General features: G+C 29.9%; 3 protein-coding genes across 3 annotated transcripts in view; 1 reads left to right on the top strand and 2 right to left on the bottom strand.

Moving 5' to 3' along the window:
- SIFaR (SIFamide receptor) overlaps window positions 1-12782 on the bottom strand; it is a 140127-nt gene that overhangs the window by 35972 nt on the left and 91373 nt on the right. The window lies entirely within an intron of this gene.
- On the top strand, window positions 3691-4195 carry LOC148176219 (uncharacterized). The gene is made up of 2 exons (XM_088034083.1): window positions 3691-3762; window positions 3818-4195. The coding sequence occupies exons 1-2, from the start codon at window positions 3751-3753 to the stop codon at window positions 4019-4021; spliced, it is 216 nt and encodes a 71-aa protein (XP_087890209.1). The 5' UTR covers window positions 3691-3750; the 3' UTR covers window positions 4022-4195.
- Window positions 7006-7371, bottom strand: LOC148176218 (uncharacterized). The gene is made up of 2 exons (XM_088034496.1): window positions 7360-7371; window positions 7006-7308 (listed from the first exon to the last, which is right to left on the bottom strand). Exons 1-2 carry the CDS (start codon window positions 7369-7371, stop codon window positions 7006-7008), a joined length of 315 nt encoding a protein of 104 aa, XP_087890622.1.

The raw sequence follows: 12782 nt of genomic DNA, 5'->3' as shown, positions 1-12782 counted from the left end.
TTGTTATTAAATCATGTCATTAGAAACACAACTCTTTGTGCAAAAATTTTGGAATTACATTTCGTCAAAATTTAATTTCTTTCTGGACAAGATTGTCGGACTTAGCATTATAAAATTTCTCATTTTCGTTCTAAAATTCTATAAGTTAGTACACTCAATAAACGCTTTCAAATTAATAAGTTCACTAAATTTTCTTGCTTTAATGTTGACATTGTCAAAGTTATATAATTTATAGTAAATTCAAAATTTTAAGTTCGAACAAAGGAGTGAAAAAACTTTAAAATTTAATTTTTTTGGTCTATAATTCTAAAATTTAGTAATCAAGTAATAAATCCACCAAATTCTCTTTAATGTTGAAATTGTAAAAACATTAAATTTTGAGTTTCAACAAATAAACAAAAAATTCTAAAATTTCTATTTCTTGTTCTATTGTTCTATAATTTAGCACAGTTAGTAAGCACTTTGAAATTAATAAGTTCATTAAATTCACTTGCTTCAATATTGAAATTGTCAGAGTTCGAACAAAAAAATGAAAATGTTTTAAAAAAAATCGATTTTTTGTTCTAATATTCTGAAAGTTCGTACACTTCTGATCAAGTAATAAATTTACTAAATTTTATTTCTCACTGTTAAAACTGTCGTCTTACAAAAAAAATCTAGAATGTTTGTTCTAAAATTCTATTTTTTGTACACTTAACAATTTCTAGTTATTAAGTTAAAAATTTGCCAAATTTAATTTTTTTTCTCGTTGGAGCTGTTAGATTTAAAGCATGTAATAAACAATTTTTTTTTAGATATTAATTTTACTTTACAAACATATCTAAAATTTCAGTTTCTTTTTTTAAATTTAGTTAATTCAATAAAAGTAAAATTATTTATAAACATACATTTTCGAAAAAGTCTTAATTAAATTACCTGACAAGTGCAAAAAATGACAAATTTCGCATCAATGTAAAAATAAATGTACGAATTCGAATATCACACAAGTGCCATAAAACCACTTTCCGAAGAGTCTACACTATTTTTTCTATGGCCTTTCATCAAAAAGTCCATTCATTATTTATTCTAAATTTTGTTCATCTATTTACAAAAGTAATTGTCACACGGGCAATATGAAAATGTCAGCAAAGATTTGTCAAAATTGACTAAAAAAAACTCATTGTTTCTTTTAGATGAAAATTCGTAGCAAAATAGAAAAATAAAAAAAAAATCATCAGTGACAGTTCTGGTTCTTTTAAAAACTTGTAAAGAATTTTTTAACTCGTATTTTAAATAAATAAAACCAATTCTAAAATGTTCCGAAAAATGTTAAAAATGTTAAAAAGTAAAAAATTTGTAGAATTTAAAAAACTGAAAAATTAAAAAAAATTGTCAACATCAATAAATTATAGGAAAAGTCTAATGTAATTTAGAGAAAAAGTAAAAAAATGTATATAGTATGTCCCCGAATTGAGTTCACAAGAGGAAAAAAAACGTTATTTTTCATGTTACAAAAAAAATGACAAAGGAATAATATTTTTAGCTTAATTTAAAATAAATAAATCTATAATTAAAACTTTAATATTATCATCAAGCTGTGTTCTTAAAATCGAAAAAAAACAGAAAATAACGAAAAACGTTTTTATTTTTAATTTTGCAAAAAATGTCAAAGGAATGAAATTTCCACTATTTGATTGTCCCATTATCTGTTTTAGCACATAGTTCAATTCTAACTCGTAATTCTTTAAGACTGTTTCGAATTTTCTCAATTATTGTTAAAGATGCAATTGCATTTCTTTTCCAATTTTTTAGTACTTACACATTATTAGGTAAATTTTCCTTTAATTTTTAAAGCACTATTTGATATTGTGAATCCACAGCTTGCTATTATTTAAATACGATTACAAAATTTAATAAACAAAAATAATGAAAAAAATAATTTTAAGAGTGTACAAACTAATAATTTGGAAATTTTAATTGCAGATTTATCTGTTTTGATATAGGTAAGCAAAAAATGTTATTTTTTTGTAAAATGAAAAAGAAATTTTTTTTCCCTCTTGTGAACTCAATCCGGGGACATACTGTATATAATAATAAATAAAGAGAACTGAAAAAATTCCTAGAAAAAATCTAAAAACTCTAGAAATCGAACTTAGAAATTGTAAAATATATAAAAAAAGTAGAGATAAATCCACATAATCTGGAAAAAAGATAGAGTATACTCACCATAAAATTTAAAAATTTTTTCTTAAAAATTTAAAAAATCTAAAGAAGAGAGAATACACAAGAAATTTTGAAAATTTGACTTATAAAGACTAAAAAGACAACTTAAAGAGGATATCAAAAAACACAAAATAAAAAAAAATCCAAGCGAAATCTAGACAATAAAAGGAATCTAAAATTGTATTTAAAATTTGATTTCATGTCGGCTGCCATTGCATATTTTTATTTGTATTTCACTCAAAAAAACACAAAATAAAAAAATCCAAGCAAAACCTAGACAATAAAAAAAATCTAAAATTAAATTTAAAATTTGATTTGATGGCGGCTGCCATTGCATATTTTTACTTGTATTTCACTTCATCATTTTTAAAGAGGCCAATATTTTCTTCTGTACCCGAAGCCTCAACCGACTTTAAATTGCCACTAATCGACTAAATGAGCACCAAGTTAATTTATTACTGGTCACTAAAAAACCTGAAAAATAAATTATAAAATCCTAAACAGGAGCCAAAAGCTTTGCAATACAAAATAGTTATTCGAGCAATGTTTGCTGCCTGAACTGTAAACAACATTTGCTGAATAAACCATTTAAAACTAATTTAAAAATGTTGTTCTTACTCATTTGACAACGACACTTGTAATCGTCTAATAGATGGAACCCCTGAGCAGTGTGATCTGACTTTTTGCCGCACTGCTGCAGATTTTCCGCACTAAAAGCGTAAAAGTAAGGTTTTTGTTCAAGGCAAAATGTAATTTACAATTCAAGCAACCAAAAAAAAAGAAAATAATAGGCATGCGTTTATTTGTTTTTTTTTAATTAAAAGCAATTTAATTGAACATCCGATACACCCTACAAAATTTGAGTTATCACAAATATGTAGCACAAAACCGCATGTAAAAGTGTACAATTCCAAAACCGAAATCAATAATCTAACGTCTGATATTCAGCCATAAAATCTGCCATAAAAAGATCCACGTAAAAGTTATGTCGCAATTTAAATTTTAAATTTCAAATAAAAAATCTGAATATTTAGAACCTGATAAGTACAAAAAACACCACAAAAGGGTAATGGTGTAGTAATAAATTTGGAATTCGCACTATAGAATCTAAACCAGACTAATCTAAGTATAAGACATAAATTCGCTGGTCTTGGGTGAAATTGTTTCTTCACGATGAAATGAAAAATCTGAAATTGAAATCAGATATCTGTAACTAAAACTGCGGTTATTGTAGGAATTTTTCTTAAAGAAAATAAAATCAAATGCCACCTTATTCTTGTGATAGTTGTCAACAAACTGTGTAAAAACTTTGGAACTTTACTTGCTTAAATGTCACGCCAATTTTGTGGAATTTTTCACAAAACCAAACAAACAACGCGTCATTTTTTCTTGCGAACAATTCGTCTCCACGTCAAAATTCGTTCCGCAATTGTCACCAAAACCAAATCAAGGTGACAACATCCGATAAATAGGGAATTACCTATTACAGTTCCCCCTCGAACTATATAAACCGAAAAACAAACACAATTTCCGCAAGTACTCGACGAAATGTTGCAATTGGTGAGATTCGTTAGTTAAGTTTTCGTATAAAATCTGACATAATTGCGTATTTCAGTTCATATTTGCTGCTTTAGCGGTTTGGAGTGTGGGGACTGCACCTGCTGCTGGACATTATACAGCGATAGAAGAGGAGGCAATTATTCCAGTGGTTAAAACGGTGCCAGTTGTATATGCCACCCCTGTGGTTTATACTGCCCCTGTGATACCCATTGCACCAATTCACCATCGTCATCGATACGGATACGGATATGGATATTAAAAGACAAAAAGACTTCATATAAAAATGTAAAATAGTTATTTGTGTAGCAAGGCAGTAAAGTGATACTTTATCGGAGCGAGTCTGAAATCGTGCGCCGAGCGATAATCAAAGTGATAAAGACACTTTACTGACTTGGTGCACACAAACTTGTATCGCCAATCATCAACAATTTTATACTTTGGAAAAATAAAAAGTTTTTAATTACACAATAAAAAGACAGACTTTTCTTAGATTTTTGGTGGTGGACATTACTTTCTTTCCATTTTTGTGGGTTATGCATATAAAAATATTATTTTTGATATCACATACAACTATTTAGTGAACAAAAACGATGTGGTGTTTGCACACCCTCACAGGTACAAGAGGGGTGGCATGTATAGCGACCATAAAGGCGGCTTTGACAACGGAAGCGGTTTAGTAATAATTTCTGGATAATTTTAGCTTACCTTGAAAATAAAAATTAGCAAAATTTGTATTTTTGGCTCTATAAAGAGGCGATTTGGTGGAGTTAATTAACAACTCAAAAATAATGATTTGCCCAAATTTGATTCATATAATTCCAACATTGACAGCGTAACGAATTTTAGTACAAAATGTTGGAGATTTCTGGTTTAGCAGAAAATAGAAAAATTGTAAAATTAGCACTTTAGGCTACATAATTTAGCGATTTGGTGGCATTAATACGTAACCTAAAAATAGCAATCTTTCCAAATTTGATAATTATAACACCAAAATTACCAGAGTTATAAATTTTATTTGAAAATATTTGTATGTTCGCTTCAATTTAGCGATTTGATGATTTGACAAAAATAACAATTTGTTCAAATTTGAAAGCTATAATTAAAATGATCCTAAATACAAATTTTAATAAAAAATGTTGTATGTTTTTTGTTTAACTTAATTAACTAAATTAACTAAATTCTAAAATTTGTATTTTTAGCTTAATAGGTTAAATCAATAATCGACTCAAAAATAGCAATTTACCAACATTTTATTAATACAACATCAAAGTTGTTAGTGTTACAAATTTTTGAAAAAATTGTTAAAATATTTTGTGTTCAGATTAAAGTCAAAATTTATAAAATTTGTATTTTTAGCTCCGTAATGTAGCGATTTGAAGGAGTTGAACAACTCAAAAATAAATAGTAATTTATCAAAATTAGATTATTATGTTAAGACGCTAAACCTATCAGTTACACATTTTAATAAAAATTTTTGCAAATTTTTGGTTTAACTTAAAATTAAATAAATCGTAAATTTCGAGTTTTTAGCTCTAGAATTGAGTAATTTTGTGAAGTTAATAAACAACTCTAAAGTAGCAATCCGCTAAAATTTGATTGCAAAAACGATCGCAAATTGCCATTGTTATGACAGGACTTATGGTAAAGAATTTGAATTTTTTTGTTTCAGCTTGGAAATAAAAAAATTCTAAATCTTGTATTTTTGGCTCTATAATTTAGCAATTAGGTGGAGCTAATGAAGAATTTAAACGGTAATCTGCCTAAATTTGAATTCTATAGCACCAAAATTGTTAAAATTACGAATTTTAGTAAAAAAAATAGATACCCATTTTTGGTCTAGCATAAAAATAAAAATTTCTAAATTTCGTATTTTTGAAACTAGAATTGAGTATTTTAGTGAAGTTAATAAACTACTCAAACATAGCAGTCTGTACAAATGTGATTGTTATAACACTAATATGGTCAAAAATACAAATTTTAATAAAAATGTTGCATATTTTTAATGTACCTTAAAATTCAAAATTTCTAAAATTTTTATTTTTGGCTTTATAATGTTTTGATTTGATGGAGTGATGCACAACTCAAATATGGAAAAATACCTAAATTTGTTAGAGTAACAAATTAGTAAAAAATATTTATGGTTCAATTTAAAAATCAAAATTTCTAAAATTTGTAGGTACATATTTTCGGTTCTATAGTATAGCAATTTGATAAAATGAATAATAATAATCAACTCAAAAATATCAATCTGCCTATATTTGATTGTTATTGCACTAAAATGACCACATTTAAAATTTTTGTAAATTTTTTTGGATATTTTTGGTTCAGCTATATTTTTATTTTTATAATTATGTGAGAATTTGATGAACTTACTAAACAACACAAACGTAGCAAAATGTCCAAATTTAATTGGTATAATTGCTAAAATTACGAATTCTAGTAAAAAATTTGAATATTTTTGGTATTTTTCAAAATTAAATTTTTAAAAATTTTGAGTTTTGCTCTAAAATTTAGTAATTTTACACAGTAGCAAAACGAAGTCGAAGGTAAACTATCCCTAAATTTCGATGCTTTACGATTGAAATTAGTCGTACCAAAGTAAAATTTTCTGCAATATCAATTTTCTTTAATTTTAAAATAGAACCTAGTAGGTACAGTTGATAACAAGTCAAAAACAGTAAAACTCTAAATTTTACTGTTTTGGAGTTTAAACCGTCAAAATTACATAAATTTATTTGAATTAATTTCGATTTGGTTTCAAAGTTTTATAGAATCTATTTTCTGCTCTAAAATTTTAAGATTTTAGCAGTTAGTTGATAAACAATTCAAAAGTAATAAATTTTGCTTGTTTACCACTGAAAGTATGGAGAAAATTTTAGGTCTTTACAGCAACATAAATTTCCTAAAATTTCGTTTTTGACTCCAAAATTTTGGATTTTAGCACAATTGATAAATACGTCAAAAATGTGAAAATTTGACTGTTTTGAATTAAAACTGCCAAAACTACGAAATTTCATAAAAAGTGGTGAAAATTTTGGTTTACCTTTAAAATAAAACTTTCTAAAGATTCCACATTTCATGTACCTAGAGAACCAAATACCGATTTTGTAATAACATTGGTTCAAGTCTAAGAGGGCAAGACAAGCGATAAAGACACTTTTGCGACAGGTAAAATTGTACAATAAATTTTCCGTATTAAATAAAAATGTCTTTAATAAATAAGAGTTTCCATATTACAATAATTTAGTGGACAAGAACGGTGTGGTGTTTGACCACAGGTACAACAGGGGCGTGTACGATGGGGGCGGCGTGGACAACAGGAGCGTGGTGCACGACAGCGTGGGTTTTGACCACAGGTACAATCGGATGCGCTCTCACTACAGGTACAACGGGGGCGGCATGCACAGCGACCACGGGGGCGGCTTTGACAATGGGGACGGGGTGAGCGACCACACTGCTGTGACTGGAAACGCTGTGGGCCACAACAGGGGCGGCGACAAGACCGGGGGCGGCAGTGGCGTAAGCCAAGATAGCGGCGAAAGTCAACTGGAAAAAATAACGTTACCGCTATTCTTGCGGAATTTTTTTTTAGCTTACCAGTTTGTACATTTTGCTGATTGTATGAGAATGCTTCTCGCAAAATCGCGATGGTGTTTTATACTGTGTTTGGACCTTCTGAGGTAGTTTACCTTAACCTTGTCGATGAGAGAAATCGACAATTGGGTTAATTGTGGGAGTGTTTAAGATTGTCTTTTAAGGTGATGTTAAGGTAATAAATTTCGAGACGAATGTAGGAAGTTGGATTTTGTACAATGCTAGTTGACCTATTTTCGCAAAAGTAATTGTTTTGGTACGGAATTGTGAATAAATTTAACGCTAGGCGAATCCTAATTGAACTAATTAACATTCCGAAGATTGACTGATGGAATAGAGTTGAGAGGTAATAAAGTGTGGTTTACAGAGTTAGTGATTAGTGGAATGGGCGGCTAATGGGTCATCTTAATGCCAATGCATAGTTTCACGAGATTGCGAACTTAATAATGTTGTCCGAAGCTATTACAGCCGGCGTTATTCAAAGTGTTAGAGAGTTATCAAGTTTATAAAGTGTATTATACAATTTACAAAGAAAAACGTAAATAATTTGCAATATCATTTCTTGAAAATAGTATATTATGAAACGCGTTTCATAATGAACATTTTGCCGCACGCACGTTTTTAAGACACGACGAGCGCAGCGAGGAGTGTCATAAAGTAGTAAGTGCGGCAAAATGCATTATGAACAAGTATCATACGCTATTTTTTCTATTTCGCCTCATTTTCAACGAAAAAACTTGATTTCGAAATCTAGGGAATTTTAGGGTAGTTGGCATTTGCAAATCGGGAAAAAAATTCGAAGTAGCCAAATCCAATTTCAGTCAGTTTGACAGGTGTGACGTTTTGAGGTTATCGGAGCGCAAGGGAGCCAAGAGAGCGAAGATGTTGATCATGATCATGATAGTTCTCTTGCATCCAAAGAGTTTTTCTCCGATGAATTATTAAGCCAAGTACAACAAGAAATAAGTGTATTGATCGATTTATCATGATTTATCAAAACCAAAATCTAAATTGTCAACGTTGACGGCAGGTTGACGGTTTGTCTGCTGCAAACCTAAGAAAAATATAAGTTCCTGGAAATATTGGCACGGGATTGGTCCATTACGATACCGAAATAAGCTCAAACGCGTATGGAAATATCTTCATTATGAACGCGAAATATAAGAAATATAAGAAAAAATATTTTTTATGCAAAAAAATTAAAAATAATCCAGCAAAAATATTACCTACTCCTAGCATATGAATACACAGCTGTTCTCAAATGAATACAGGTTGCATGAAAATGTCACCAAAAACTGTCAATACACACTTGTAGCATAAGCACTAAACAATATCCAAATGGGATGGATAAAATCGTAACTGATCATCAAAGGCCTTCATAGCCTTTTTGTCTTTAAGCTACTTCACTTTTATTAATTTAGCGTAAATAACTACAAAGTTGCGTTTAGAGTTTGTGTAAAATATGTAAAATACTTATCTTATTCTTGTTTATGAATTTTAAATTTTATTTATATGTATTATCATTATTTATTTATTTTTCAATATAACGTGCTTACAAATAAAAATATATTTATTTGGGCTAGGCGGAGAAGATTCAAAATCCACGACGTTTTTACAGTGTAAAAAGAAAACGTTAAAAATTAACGGATTATTGAACAATGACGCCATTCAATATACAGGGTGCTTTTGAAATGCATGTACAAAACAGTTCTGCGCTGTTCCAGAAGGAGTATGAAATATGAAAAACCAAATTTAAAATCAAAAACTAACAAGGTAAAATTAACCCCAATCCACGTACTTTTTACACCACTGGCAAAAACACATCTGGAATGACTTATTTCCCAAGCAACCAGCAACTCAATTTATTGTTCACTTTAAAATCAGTGGCGCACAAGCAAGTTCATTGAAATTTTGGTGTAATTTAATTTCGAAAACAAAAAGACTTACTAAAACTTTTTTCTCTTAATAGGCTCAATTTGTGACAAGAAATTACCACACTCTTTTTGTACATGCATTTCAAAAACATCCTGTGTACAATGCCATTCAAGTTTATAGCAGATTTCAAAATTCTTTTTTAAATTATGATCAGCAAACTGCTACCTTCTCATATCCCTGCTTTGCTAGGTTAAAAGAATTGAGAAGATCAAATAAAGCAAAAAATGAATTTAGTGTAAATGATGAGTTTGAAGAAAAAAGCAAAAAAGATCTGAAGACATGGAGATCTACAGAATAGTTTTGAAAGTTTTTCCTGTTATGGCAAAAAAAGGAGTTAATAAATCTTTTAGCAAAAGTATGAATAGTGTAATTAAAGAATGTTTTACTACAAAAAAAAATATAACAAGGTACGAAAAAGCCTTGGAATTACTATCTAAGCACTATAAAGCCACTGGTGTTTCAGAGACATTGAATGTTCATGTTATTGTTAGTAACTTCAAGACACTATAAAATACATGAAGAATCACGGTTTAGGCATCTGGTCTGAGCAAGCTGAGGAATCAATTTATGGAAAATTTTTAAAATGCTGGAACAGATATGAAAGAACTACTTTAGAAGACCCTGACTATATTAAAGATTTTAAAAAAGTTGTTACATTTTTCTCAACGTATTTGTAAATATTACTTTGCTAAAACTTTTAATTCAAATATATTGCTTTGATGATCAGCTATGATTTTAATTTACCTATACTTATGTTGTCTAATGGTTCTGTAACAAGTACCTATAAATAGTTTTTGGTGTCATTTTCATGCAACCCATTCGTACCTGAGAATATCTGTGAATATAAAGGTAACGGGCATTGTTTTAACATAATGAAAAGTAGCAGAAAAACTTGGTTCGTCTCCAAATGAAAAATGTCTAAAAATTTTAAAATTTCGAAATTTAGCATAATTTATGGAATTTAATAAGTTGTTTAAATAAATTTCTAGAATTTGTAGTTTCGATTTTATAATTTAGCGATTTGGTAGATTTAATAAACGACTCAAAGATTCAAATTTGAGTGCTATTACTCAAAAATTGCTAAAGTTACAAAACTCCAAAATTTGTGCTTTTAGATCTGTAATTTAGCTAATTGGTAGAGATAATAAACGTCATAGAAATAGCAATACAGAGTATCCCAGAACTCGCGCCCCAGAGAGCAAGGGAGAGTGTCGACAGTAGTGCAAGAGTGACTTTTACTTTCGTAAATGGATGTACGAAATCATCAACTTTCAGAGTCATTTAACCGAGTGGAAAATGCCACTTTCATATGGGGTTGTAGAAAAAGTTAATAAACGTCGTTTTTGCTCAGAAAATGCTTCCCAAAAATACCCTCTGAACATTTGGTTCAGTCAATATTTTGTTTATCTGTGGAGCAAACTCAAGTTATTAGTTCTCATTTAACGCAGAATTTTACGCAAAATACAAAATTGTCAAAAAAATTTATCAAATGACAACAAAATAACCGAATTAGATGTGTTTGAAATTTTGGGTTCTCGCTAGAAGGCAAAAAGCTCTGGAACTGCGATCGACAGTTAAACAGACATGATACAGCTTCATATGGGCCACAGCGCAAATCCGCTAGTGAAATCTACCAAATTTTAAAAGAAACAGAAACAGAAAGAAAATCAAAATAAAAATTTTTATTCATATTAAAAGGTTCGCTCTTACAATATGTGACACGCTGATGGTAAAATGAGATAAGTTTTGCCCTCGAAATTTATTTCATACCACTAAATTTTACATAAAATGTTTGGCATAAACTCATAACTGTCTTCTATACCCGATAAATCAACAAAAATATATTTTACTTTTTTTCACGGCATTTACCTTAAGCTATTTTTTTTCGACAATTTGAGTAACTTACAACACAATAGTGATTTGCATACACACAAAATTATATTTACATACATACGAAAGTACATGAAAATTTGGACTAAATTCCAGCGATTTATTAAAAATACGTTATTCTAATGTTGTGTCTGTTCACTCAAGTGGAACTATTATATTATGCATGTCGTGGCATTGACCTAATTAATTGAAAAATATCCTTTTGATTCACTTTATCACATGCTACTTGAAGGGCTTACGTACACGTTCAATTGAGAATAAATCAAACGAATGTGAAGGCCAAGGAAAAATAGCCACATCTGGTTGTTCTAAAAGCTTGTTAAAGGTGACTCGGAGTGGTGATAAAGTTCCGCACAAATCTTCAGGCAGATCGACTTTATTTGTCATAAATATTTTTATAACAATGTGGAGAGTGCCAAATTTCGGACGAGTGGAAATGTAGAAGGAAAACGCACCAGAAAACCTTAAAACTTTTTTTGTATTGTCAAAAATGTCTGCGAGAGATGTGCGAGCGCAGCGAGCTGTATCTGACGCGTCTGATTGTCCGTAGCGAGCGAAGCGAGCTATACCATCACAAAAACAAATCCATTGTTATTGACGAGTATTTTTTACAGCAAGTCTTTAAGTTATTCGCTATGTTTAGAATAGAACTCTAAATAAAAACAAGCTATTTTCCTTAAAAACCACAAACGATGGAAATTTGAAATTTTGGGAACAAAAATAAGCGAATGAGATAAATCGAATGAAAATATTCACATTTTTGTGTCACTTCCGGCTCTACCGGAAGAAATAGTCAACTTGCTTGTTTTAAGTCAAACAGTCTATATTTATTGAATTTCGTGCAGCGTATCGTGGTCCACCCCGTATGATAAATCTCTGTGTCTAATCTGTGGTTTACACCTCCACTCTTAAAAATTTACGGCGATTTTTACGACAATTCTTCTTTTTAAGTTTGAACTCCGATGACCAAAGCAATTTACATTGATTTAGAGGCGATATCATTTAAAGCGACATTTTTAGTGCAATATTTTTGAAACTAGAAATATGTATACGGCTTTCAACTTTTTGAGTATGTAATGCATAATATTCTCTTCGTTTCTGCTAAATTTGCTAATTTGTCTGTAATTGCGTGAAATTTTTTAAAAGTTTTGATTAGTTTTCTTATGGATTTTCGCCAAATAGCTCAATATTTTTGAAATATTATTAATACTCAATATTTCAAAACAAACTCGAATAACTTTCCACCCTCGTAAAATTGATCTGCATTTTAATATCCTCACGGTCCTCCATCATCCTTCCTTATTTTGACTGTCCTCTCCTCTGCGATACATATTTGCAAATTCATTGTCCGCATTTTACGAGTCGTTCAACGACTATCAGATTCAGTCTAGACAATTCAGATTTACAACCCTCGCAAATAAAAATGATTACTTTCAACTCCTGCTGCACCGTCAACATTATCCAATACTTTTATCTCTAGTTAACTCAAGAATCAATGTCAAGGCTTAGATCCGCGTCATTCGATCTTGAAACATTTCTGCAATAATTAATAAATTTCCAAAATTGATTAATGCGAGGTAAATGTCTCGGCTGTTGCAAAA

The sequence above is a fragment of the Gnatocerus cornutus genome, chromosome 4 (assembly GCF_029298725.1).
Source record: "Gnatocerus cornutus isolate USDA-ARS CGAHR chromosome 4, icGnaCorn1.1, whole genome shotgun sequence".
Taxonomy (NCBI): domain Eukaryota; kingdom Metazoa; phylum Arthropoda; class Insecta; order Coleoptera; family Tenebrionidae; genus Gnatocerus; species Gnatocerus cornutus.
Note: the sequence above shows the minus strand (reverse complement) of the source record. Positions and strands in the feature narration are given on the sequence as shown.